Raw genomic sequence first — 12,728 nt, 5'->3', positions numbered from 1 at the left:
CCTATCCTATCTTCTTCCAAAAAAGTCGCCCGGGCCAGGATTTGGACATGTCCACTCAGAGCCATCTGACTCTCCTCACCATTAGTGACACAAATTCTGATGACTGCCGTCAACTCCTAGACCCAATTCAAACCCTCCCACAATCCTCTGTTAGGACAGAAAAAGTGTCTTATTGGGAGGAATTAAATGCCTTATGCGGGACAAATTTTGTTCCAGTTATAGCCCCTTCCCCGTAAAAGACTCTACTATCGATCCCTGTGTGGATAAACATTGTGAGACATCCTGATCACCTAAGGAGGATAACTGCCAAATTATCGAACTTACACAGGGCCATTGTGCAAAAGGGAAGCACAACGAAACAGACTGTACTGAATCCCCATCGCCCGTCATTATCCCATCCAAGGCGCTCACTGGAACATTGGAGCACGAAGTAGCATCCTCTCACCTACCACTATTGCCCCACTTTGAATTGATGTTAAGATCTGTGCTATCACCCCTGATTGACCAAATTAACATCCTAGGGGATAGGTTGACAAGCCTAGAGGCTATTATTATTAAAGCCAATTCTTTTCCACCTCCTACACCTATTTGTTCCACTTCTCCTACTGTCCCCAAAGTACCTCTCATCACAAAAACTGTCCCAATTGTAAGTACTAAAATCGCCCATTAGTGCGACCTCCTAAGAGAAAATCTTCAATTACTCCCAAAATTCCTTGTAAACCTGGGTTATCTAATTCTTCTGCTACTAGAGCAGAACCTAATAGAGCAGCTTGCATAAATTTACCTCCAGAAGCAGCACCCTTTGTGCTTGTTCTTGCAGGAGTACCTCCACTTACCCACGGGAAACCTGAAAGCCATCAGGACCTTTATCTCAAAGTCCGGTTTTGGCTATCAAAAAATAGACCCCTCCCACCCAATAAAAACGGTGGCATCCTGAGCGTCAGAAGGGTGGGCTGGTTGGGGTCATCAGCTAAAGAAATTCCCGGGGACCTAATTCTAGTAAAATTTAAGGACAGGCAGACAGTCCCCTATTTACGATCCTGCAAACCCCATGAAAAAGATGGCTCCATTTCCGTCTGGGATCTGCATGATTTCTACCCAAGTACCCCACCCATCCCCTCACCAAGATCAATAGCCCCACGCAATTATCTGTTAGGAAGGGATTCTATCAAGTATCAACTCTCCTACCCCTATTAGAACAGCTCTAGTTATGAGAAACCGGTAGTAAAATGCTTATGGAAATCAGTATCATGTGAATAAGTACCGTGGTTTTTATTGTAGTTTGTATTTATTTTCTATATATGGATGTATACTTTTATGATTTCTTTGTGGAATCGAATAAAGTTTGATTTGGTTGGTTTGGTTTGGTCTATGCCTTTGACCGGGATGCCTCTACCAGGTGACTGTGCCTACTCCAAAAGAAATATTCTCTAATGTCTGGTTGCAGCCAGCTTCCCTGGCATCTACTTCCATAACCTGTTCATGTTACTGTGCTACCTGTTAGGAAACTTCTAAAATGTTGCATTGGAGCCCCCAACGCCTACGAGACACTGACTTTTCAAGCAGCCTAAGCTTTGGAATTCATTTCAAGCATTGTTGAGGAGTGTCCCAACAATTTTGGATCTGCCTCCCCCATCTGAGATTAACCCTCCAGGGATCTACAGATTATTCTACATTGACCAAATACTCTGGCCCCTCCGCAAGGAATTGGATTCAACGCGGACCTTACAGCTCCTAGGGGGGTTATTCGAAGCTCCATCACAACCTCTGAGGTTTGCCAGTCTGTCAGTTTGATGAAGACTCGCACGGCCAAGGTCTAACCTACCTACATGGCCTTAAGAGGAGTGGAAACGGCGACGCCCTTTTAAATACATGGCCTGGGCCCTGACCCTTCATACCCTACATTCCACATGGGAATGTATATCCCTATTGTTTGAATATTTGTGTGTAAATCGTGCCTAGAACTGCAACTGTGGCCAGGTCATAAAGGACGGTGACTTTAAACCAGTCCGCTCTCCTTAATATTGTACTATCTTTTTATGTCACTATCTTAAATTACCTTTCTTCTCTTCACCACTGAATCACAAAACACACTCAAGCACTCTACCCCTTCGCACGTTCCTTCCTTGGGGCAACAATTAAACCCGTAATTATTTTTGTGAAGTATATTAACTTTTACCATTTGCAATGAAAATAAATTGCCTGTGGTCCTAGAATTTGGTTTGTTGCTTTATCCATTTTATGCTTTAGTTAACGTATTAGATACCATGATCAGACTTCTGTTCCCTTAGCATGCTCGCAAACTGTTTCACCTTATCAACTGAGTATTCAGAATTAAATCTGACATTGAAATAAGGTTTAGAACCATTGTAGTGTCTCAGCACCTATTAGTGGGATTGATCAACAGTTTCCTGCCCAAGTGTTTGCATGTGAGCTAGGCACACTCCCTCCTGTGACCTATCAATCAGCAATACCGGGCCTAGATTACAGAGCTTACTTGATTACATATTTGCGAGTCGAGGTTGATGTGAAGGTCACAATGGGCAATTCTGTTAATAAGATTGAGATGATAAATGCATTGAATTCCATATTAACAGGTTTACATATAAATGTGACCATAAATGTGTCTTTTACTTGTCCATGTAGTAAATCGGAAGCTTTACATATGCAGACTAGCTTATTTTTTAGGCTTCCTTGCTACTTTTAGTAGGAATGTGCCACATAGATAGCAATAAATTGCTGGCTCTTATAACTTCATAAGCACTTCATAACATCAGTTGCAATAGCAAAAGGAATCATCTACGTAGTCTAATATACATTGCTTTGAAATTTCATTTTGATCCATTCAGCTGTTTTGCCGCTATGGTAAATACAAAAGTCTATGTAAAATGCCCTGGAGCGGAAGTGTGTTTTGGGACCCCCTCTTTTTTCTTTGTACCCCCTTGATAAACACCGCCAAACTTTCAATCCTCCACCAATGTGATGGGTGCACTAGGTCCGCAAAATTTAGCAACAATAGTTCAAGCAAGTGCAAAGTTATTAAAGGGCGGAAATCTGAGGAACTCCAACTTCTGGTAACTCTAACTATGACTACAGAGTGTCTACCACCACATGTATAAATATTTTTTTAATTTACCATTCTAAAATGGCTACTAGTCAGGTTGAAATGGAGGATTAAGAATGGAAAAATGTCCGCCTGTGCATTATGATGGATATGTGTATGTAGTGTTCATCTTGGCATTGTGAATTTTTTTTACCATGTCCAAGATGCCCATTGTATCTGCACGTGCATAAGCATATGTTGTGACACACTAGTGCTCATTTAGCCATTTTTAATTTACTGTTCCAACATGACCAATGATCATTTTAGCATTTTCAAACCAAATATATATATATATATAAATCGGCACAGTTGGTTTTTAATTGTGGAACAGCAACATTAATCTGAGGCCCACTGGAGGGTTTACGAGCAGTCCTTGTTGTTGATTGAATCACACACAACCCACTGGAGGGATGAAATGGCATAAATAAAACCACAAGTTCCAGTGTGTACCGTAATAACCAGGGCAGGACTTGGAACCACAACCGGCCCTGGCAAAGTGCTCGGCCGGACCCCCTCCCCACTCGGGGCGGGTTGGAGGTGCAGCCGTGACCTTTTTGGTATAGGGCCGATTTGGCAGCTATGCTGCAAAAACGGCCCTGTAACAAAAACGGCCCCCAGGGGCCCAAAACCGGCCCCCATCCGTGTGGCGCACCGAGGGATTGCCCGGTGCCCGCTATGGCCAGTCCGGCCCTGGTAATAACTTTCATTAAGAAAGGCACACCGGAGGCCTACAAATTGGGAAAGCGCGCAGGGAACTGTGGGAGCCTCAACAATGTGTGTCTTCAAATGCCTCTGAGGAAAGAGCACAGTGCTCTGAAATGCGTCAGGCAGAAGGACTTTTAATGATCAGATTATGATGCCTGTTTCTTTTGAATAAATGGATTGTAAAATTACCGCCTGCTTTAGAGTGCGTCCTTAATGCAGGGGATATATATATGTGAACAAGAAGTCGCTAGACTTCGAAACGCGTTGGGTTATTTTCTTGTGCCTAATAAACCCTTCTGCACAACATTGGGGCTTCGACTCTGGTTTCTGTCTATATGGATTTCCAGGAGGTGATTTAATATATATGTATATATCCACACACAAAGTTTCTCCAACTGGACCTCTTGGGACCCACGAAGAGTGGCGCGCATGCAGGAGGAGATAACCGGCTCTCAAATGTTCCAAACTTAGCACAATATCCAGCGCGCTCTCAGAACAACTGACACACACAGTCCAAGGAATAGTCGATGGAAGTTTTAATCACAACGCGTTTCGCCACACGAAGTGGCTTGGTCACGTGATTGTAAGTCAAAACACACCTCATATTTGTAGTTCCCAATGTCAGGACAAAGCATGGAAAGAAAAATAGGACTGACTTGCTGTGTTATAAAGTAATAATAATACGGCCACAATGCAAAGGTACATATTATAAATGAAACATGTAACATCATTCTATCACTTTTATCGGCACAAACTGGCTAGCTGGGATAAAGTTTATGGCGGCAAACCCAAATGTGTGCGATCATGCGAAAATAATAATAATGCAAATATACAATATCGGCACACACGAACCATTCCTCGCCTTATAATTAACTAACCTGTTGGTAAAAATTGCAATGAAAAGCATAAATGCCCCAATAATCTTAGAAAATTCTTTGGACTCGTCTAACGCCGGAAACCACAACGCTGGCTAACATTGAACAGCGTAAGTCACGTGATCGTAAGTCAAATTGTTCCCGCCCCCAGTGAAACTCCTCGCATCAGGAGTAAACTGTCTGATTCAAAGTATCAATAAAGTTGCAAGTGCTACGTTAAGACTGTGCTTGTGTCGATAGGCTATGAAACCCTCGGACAACATGAACCGGTAATGGCAAGTGCCTGTAAGAACAAAAATGTATCTGGAAGTCCTCCCATCATACATGTATTTAACCAATATCATGTTAATGCTATTCCAGGCATGACAAAGTGAACATACCTGATTGTGAGCTTGATAATGTGGCCAAAACACAGCATAAATAAATCTCATTACTGCATAGTCCAGGTGAACGTACGTTATCCACAAAATGAAGAGGTGAGAATAAGTGCAAAGATAACATCCTGGTGCTCGTGAACTATAGAAGAGGAGAAGAAGGTGAAACTGCCCGTGATGGGTGAGTGCAGTTGAAATGGGCCCCTATCTTCCCTCCTGAAAAAAAGAGAATATAAGATACAATTAAAAGTTAAAAACTAGACTGATCATACTGAAATCTTCAGTCAAACTGTGAAAACATTGCAATAAATAGCAGGGCATGTAGTTAATAATAAAGTACTAACTGTAATGTACCTAACACAGAGGAGGCGATTACAACGCATGTACACTGCTGCTTGAATAAGTCAAAACTGATCAACATTTCTATTCTTTAAGATGGACTGACAACTCTTCTTCTTGGTTGAGACCCCCCGGTGCCTTAGTCTGGAAATCTATTATCAGTTTGGATTCCCTTTGTCTCAAAATCAGAACCCTGTGCCCCCCCTGGGTTTCTTGATGATTTGTTCCAAGATGATGTAACTTAAGTCTTTGATGTTGGAAAAATGGTTCTCTCTAAAGTGCCGTGCAACAGGGTACTTGGGATCAAAATTAGTGATGGCCCGAGTGTGTTCCAATATCCGTTTTTTGGCCATACACGTAGTGCTCCCAATGTACCATTTGTTGCATGTGCACACAATGGCATATACCACGAATGTCGTACGGCACGTCAGAAATTGCGATATGTTCTTAGTCACGCCATTGTAACACACCTGTTTGTGACTTTTACTTTGGGCACATGCTTTGCAATGGCCACAAGGGAAAAACCCCTCGAGACCATGCATGTTGGAGGGAGGATATGACGTAATATCACTGTGGACCAGCATGTCCCTGATGTTACAACTACGTCTATAAGTGATGCTGGGTCTCTCCGGAAGATTTTTGCCAATGACATTGTCCGCTTTGAGAATGCCCCAGTTTCTTGCAATGATCTTTTTGATAGCTTGAGCATCAGAGCTGTAAGTGAGTACCAATCTGGTGGTTTCTCCAACCTCCTCTGTATCACTACTGGGTTCTTTGAGGGTCTGTTCCCTTTCAATGGCGTTAGCTTTAGTGAGGGCAGTTTTTAACACCCAATTGGGGTATCCCCGTTCCCTGAACCTTTCCGTGATGATCTTACTTTCAGTGGTGTAGGCTTGTTGTGTGTTACAATTGCGTCTGGCCCTCAGTAGCTCCCCATATGGTTTTGACCATTTTAGATTGTCTGGGTGGCTACTGAGGGCATGCAGAATACTGTTGCCAGTGGTGACCTTACGATGTAATGATGTCCTACCTTTGTTGTTTTTAATTTCCACCTTAGCATCAAGATATTCAATATCAGAGTTGCTCATAGTGCCACTAAGGATAATGTTGCGATCATTGTTATTGAGTTTTTTGATGAAGTTGTCAGCTTCCTCAGATGTCCCCTTCCATACCATGAACAAATCATCAATGTAACGAAGCCACATCGATACTTTCTCAAAATCCTGTTGGAACATGGGATCTGCTCGTATGTCCTCCTCCCAGCTCCCCATGAACAAATTTACTTTATAACACAGCAAGTCAGATCTATTTTTCTTTCCATGCTTTTTCCTGACATTGGGAACTACAAATATGAGGTGTGTTTTGACTTACAATCACGTGACCAAGCCACTTTGTGTGGCGAAACGCGTTGATTAAAACTTCCATCGACTATTCCTTGGACTGTGTGTGTCGTTTGTTCTGAGAGCGCGCTGGATATTGTGCTAAGTTTGGAACATATATATATATCTATATTTTTTATATATATATATATATATATATATATATATATATATATATATATATATATATATATATTTCCAGTCTCTGTTTCACTGGTATATCGCCACCACCACAGATACACGGACCACCACGCAGCAGATAGTATTTAGTAGGTAGGTTTATTATCTTCCAAAGGTCTTATTTCGGCATGACGCGTTTCGGGCACAGAATGCCCTTGATCACATCATATATATATATATATAGAGAGAGAGATAGATATAGAAATATAGATAGATATAGATATATAGATATATATAGAGAGAGATATATACATACCTAAAACCTATGCAAAATATATATTTGTCAAAAAAACTATGAAAAAAAGCATTAGCAAAGCCAACTGTGCAGTACTTATCTTTTAAAGCCTAAAGGCCCAAGCTCAAAACTTTTGCCTTTGCCAATGCTTATTTTAGTAACTTTCAGCAACGTTTGGTCCATTTGAGCTATACACGTTTTTGCTGACTTTCATATGATGTAGCAGATTGTGGACTATTTGACAGGGGCAGTAAATTGATACTGTTTGGGAAAATGCCACAGAAGTGGAAATTGCAACAGATGCGGAACCGCATAGTTCCAGTAGCCCTGGAAGCAGATCATCGAATGTAGAACTGCCCGACACAGCTGCACAGACAGATTTTAATTAACAAACACTGGCATAGCGTCTGCTGTAGTGGTAGCTTAGGCTCTCAATGTTACCAAATCGACTGCGGCATCCTCACAGTCAAGCGTTAATGGGTGAATTTAGGGGCATATTATCAAGAAGGGCGTTAAAATTATCGCGGCTTTAGCGGCAGGAAGCTGCTGCTAAAGCGGCGATATTGGGCTTGATAATATACCCTTGATAATCCCCATAGAAGCCCATGTTCACACCAGAACATGGGCTTCTATGGGAATACACAAGGGCATATTATCAAGCCCATTATCTACGCTTTAGCTGCAGTTTCCTGTCGCTAAAGCAGCAATAATTTTAATACCGTTTCTTGATGATATGCCCCTTAGTTCTAAGTTTGTGTTCTTCATAAATGGCACCCACTTATAAAAGAACCTTCAGAGAGGAAAGCGGTGCCTACTGTTATTTTACAGCTTGACACTTGAAAGACTGCCCTGCTGCCTTCCACCTCATTAAGCTTTCTGAAAACATCTTCCCTGCCGCCGGTCTACCATGTACTGCGGCTACTGGGGAGTTGTTCAGCGCACTGGTATGACTATGTGTGGGGAAAGGGCATGTTTTGGGTAATTGAATTAACGCTGCTTCGCTGGCCTCCCTCTGTTTGGCGCTGAGCTCCAGGGTTCAGTCGAGGGCAGGGCGAGCAGACCAAGGCGTGCTCTTCACGCTGCCCTCTCCTGCTGGAGTGAGTGACTGTCTCCCCTGAGGCTGGGGAATCAGCTCGGTGACTGCAGGCTACACATGCAGACAGCAGTAAAGCTTTGTGTCTGCAAATAAGCACACGCCTTGTGCGTTTTTCACATCTAGAAGTACAGTCAGGTGTTATCTCTGTTCCTCATCCTTCACACTGCTAAGAGCCGTGTCTCATAGCAGAATAACTGCGCCTCAGTGGTCCTCATGCACAACATGGAACATTTCCCAAACAGGATCAAAACAAATGCAAAACAGCCTTCCAAGCACACACCCGACACAATGTAGCGCGCCATCCATGTCGGCAAGCGCTTCAGAACCGCTCATAGCAGTAGTAAGCGCTATATAAATGGTGCAATACAATACAATTTAATTTACCCGTAACAAAATCCCATATTGTGGGGCATAATTATTAAAAGGTTGTGTAGCCCTTGCGCCACGCACTGGGCGCAAGAGCGACACAGCTCTTAAATTTGATTTATCAAGCTACTCAATGCCACCTTGCGTGGCCATGCGTGGCTTGATAAATCTAGAGTAACGCAACGCAGTGCAAATTGCTTCGTTGCAGTACTCTGCCTCAGGAAGGCATCCCATGGGTAAAGCATGGGTGTTTCCACGCATCCACCCATGGATTTTGGTGAATTCCCAGATTTACCATTACTGGTACGCCTGGAAATGCATCAAAATGCTACACCTCTCCTGGTGAGGCGTAACAAGGAGAAATATCTTTATTTCTCCTTGTTACTTCCTCTTTCAATATGTGCAGCATTCAGCAGCACAAATAGAAAGAGGATAATACCTCAGAGGATTGTTTTTGTGTAGGAAGGTGTCCCTTCCTGCACAAAACAATCTTGCTTACAACACAGGCACTGTCACACCATGTGCAAGGGTGCCTGTGTTGGACCTAGGCAGCACATTGTGCGCCACTGCCGGGAAAAAGACAGGAATACGCCCTCTTTTGTTAAATATGGTGCATTTCTGCCCTTTCCCTATCATGCAGCACAGTGCAGCAAGGTGATTTGCTGCTCCGGGTGATTATTTCATAAACAGGCCCCTGCCTCTGTTGGACTGGTTTGTGCCTCGGCCGTTCAGGGACATCGAAGAATCCTATATCCAGAGATCTCACTTGAACATTATGCCCAAATGCTAAACTGCATCCCTGACCTCTGTACATTTTCTTTTCAGTTCAATTTTTGACTCGTGTCTTTTCCCTTACAGTAATTTCTCCAGGAACAAGCTAGCAAGTTTATTTAAGAAGTCATTTCGTCATCTCAACCTAACACACCTGTAAGTATTCCCAAATTTTTCTGTTTAAAATGATGGTCAACTGTGGGCCACTGGAGTGGCGACTGGGGATATTTGTTGGTTGGTGGGAGCTTGTTGGTTGTAGTGGACGTTCTATTGTTCTATGACTTTATGATGTTCTATTTGAAGATTTTAAGTGTGCTGCTCAGAAGTGGTAAATAAAACACTATGCATAATGCTAGTCTCCTGTCTTGACATAAAATTATTGAGACGTGATACCCTCTTAGTGCACTGAACTCTGTAGAGATGCCTCTGATGGTTTGCCTACTAGCAGCAGGAGATGCAGAGTCGCCGAATGTTACTATTTGTCTGAGTCAGAAGATTTTCACTAGATTTGCATTGAAGACGGCAAATATGTATTTTGATGGCTAGTGAATGTATGTAGATTTTTGTTCAACATTGTTAGGCACTACCTTCTGCTTTTAATAAAATGTACATGCATGTACACACTTATATGGGGTTTCAGTCAGCCCTTCCCATCCAATGGTCTTTTGTAGTTTCATTCACATTTCACCCACTTTAGCCACTGGTTTACCCATCTGTGAGCCACTGCATTCTGTTCTTGCACAATTTGCCCATCAGCACAACAAATAATCCCCTTCAGGGCCAAAAACTACTCAGGCAGTGTGTGCCTACACATAAAATAATATACATATTTTGGCATTGTGACAATGATAGTTTTCCTACAGTACATGTTTTCATACAAAACGGTTCAGATTTAAAATAAGGAATGGCAAAGTCAGCAGCCAATGCAAGATCTGTTGACTTTGCTAAAGTTTTTTTTATTTGTGGAGAATCTTTTGGTGCCCTGTGTATTGTTCACAGCCATCAAATAAGGTATTACGAGCAGTGATAGGAGAAAAAATAAATAAAGGCACAGAACACTGGCTTCATTCAGATTATCAGCACTGCCAGTCCCAAAAGTTGGGAAGAACAGAATAGCCTCAGAGTCCAGGCGCCTGCGGGAAAATGTCATGGTTCACAGAGGCCATTTCACAGAGTGCAGGAGAATAATACCATCACTTTTCTGTCAATTTATGACTCTGATGGAACCCCATGGTATATGTTAGGCAATTTTGTCTCTCATAAAGATACACATAGCTTCAGATTGCAATAATATGCCCCCTACTGGAAAATTTGCTGAAATATGTAAATTTTACTTTCCATCAGAGGGCACTTGCCGACGTATTATCTGAGCATTTTAATGGCTCTTTCAATAGCAGTTTATTTGCTCAAAATGGAGCAAATATTGCACCTTCAAATGACAATCATCAGCCTAATGCGGTCAGCTCCACGACTCGTACAAGCAGTTTTAGAGCACCTCCCACATAATGACGACAGAAGAGCTGAATAAACCATGCATCATTAGTTAATAATGCCACTGTGGTTTAGAAGGGAACCGACAGAGCTGGGTAAATCTTTTTCAATATGGTGCCTTGCAACGTAAAGCCTAGTAGAAATCTCATGATTGAGGAAGACATACTGAGGGACATCATGGCTTCAATCGGCCTAAATTTTAGTAGCAAATCCATGATGCGTTTGAAGATAATTTCCTGGGTGGGGTAAGGGGAACTTCATGTTCACATGAGAACAATTTAATAAATAACATAGTAATGCTAAGGGATACGCCTGCACTGATGCTTAGAAATTTGCACTGATGTGAACAGCCCATTTCGCACCTGTCGCAAATGCGTCTTTTGATGCTATGGGCAACATTGCATTGTTTTATGCCGCCATGCTATACTAATGTATGGCCCTTTCAGTTGCCCATGTCTGGGTACATAAATGCTGATGTGAGAGCACTTCATATCTATCATGGGTTCTTTACTATATACTCCTTACTTTACTGAGCAAAAAGTTCCTTTAGAAGGCACATTTGTTCTTGGCTGCAAAATGTAACTAAAGTGTAGCTCTCACAGAGGAACTTTGAAATTCTTTCTCAAGAGTGATCCTTCTTTTATGTATTTAATTTTTTTTTTTTTTTAATTTTACAGAGTTTTATATAGCGCGAACTTGACCCGAAGGTGTCGGGTATCAAAGCGCTTTACATAGCACCAGTTGCGTTACACAAAGACACATTTTTAAAAACAAAATAATTTTTGTTAGGCACGGGGAGATTAAGTGATTTGCCCAGAATCACAGGTCGTTCAGCGTTGTTGCAGAGACTCGAAACCAGTTCCCCGGATTCGAGGTTGAACGCCCTAGCCGTTAGGTCAACTCCTCTCCCCAATGAAATGAAATGCAGTCCTTGTTTATTGCAATTGGTTTTTGCAAAACCTACACCCATCCTTGTCTGAGCCACTCCTGTGCGGATCCCCATTGAATGCCTCGATAGAGTGTAGGGTTTTCATTTTTTCATCTAACTTATAGACTGTTTGGTTCCAATATTGAACAATTGAGTGCACTATTTTCTCAATCATCAAAACTATAATTTCCCTTCTGTTAATGGGATTTCTCTGATCTATCCAGTTTAGTGATTCTGTTGACTCCATGTTTTGTTGTTTAACTGCCTCTAAGCAGGACATTGTTCGTGGAGACAGGCGATACTAAAATGTTACTTGAGTATTTCTTGCATTTTCTCATCAATTATTAACATGATTTCTACTAGTTGTAAGATGGAATATATTATCTTTATTATTGGCAAGTCTTTAGATAACAGCAGAATATCCTTTCTACTCATGATATTACTCGTATATGATAAAACTGTTAGCTTAATTGGTAGCATATTTAGTGCTATTTGTTGAGGCGTTCTGGAGGATATGAGTTGGTATTAACATAACATAATGTGTATTTGTTAGGCGCTTGTTCGCCCATGGGCATTTTGGTGCTTAAAAACAGGTAGTTATTGTTACCTAACTCAATGGTACTCATTTTATCAACCTCAAAAGGATGAAAGGCTGAATGGACCTGCTGGATTTGAGCCTGTGACCACGAGGTTGAACACAGGCCCCTACAGTGGACACATTAGTCTGCTAAGCCACCAGACCCGGCTAGAATACAAGAGTGCATCTACTGATATTCTTAATAAAGCCCCAGTATTGGTACAGAAGTTGTCACTCCCACTCCACTCCCCCAATGGCTTTACAGGCATGCACCCCTCCCTACCCCAAGTAAATACAACTGTAGTTTTC

The 12,728-nt window shown here is 42.0% G+C and overlaps 1 protein-coding gene across 5 annotated transcripts in view; it reads left to right on the top strand.

The window, feature by feature from the left end:
- NTRK2 (neurotrophic receptor tyrosine kinase 2) overlaps positions 1 to 12,728 on the top strand; it is a 590,175-nt gene that overhangs the window by 63,402 nt on the left and 514,045 nt on the right. For all 5 annotated transcript variants that reach the window (XM_078675804.1, XM_078675807.1, XM_078675806.1 and 2 more), the window contains one exon: positions 9,511 to 9,579. In XM_078675804.1, coding sequence (XP_078531930.1) covers positions 9,511 to 9,579 — 69 coding nt within the window. The remainder of the gene's footprint in view (positions 1 to 9,510; positions 9,580 to 12,728) is intronic.

This window comes from Lissotriton helveticus, chromosome 2_1, assembly GCF_964261635.1.
Source record: "Lissotriton helveticus chromosome 2_1, aLisHel1.1, whole genome shotgun sequence".
Taxonomy (NCBI): domain Eukaryota; kingdom Metazoa; phylum Chordata; class Amphibia; order Caudata; family Salamandridae; genus Lissotriton; species Lissotriton helveticus.
Note: the sequence above shows the minus strand (reverse complement) of the source record. Positions and strands in the feature narration are given on the sequence as shown.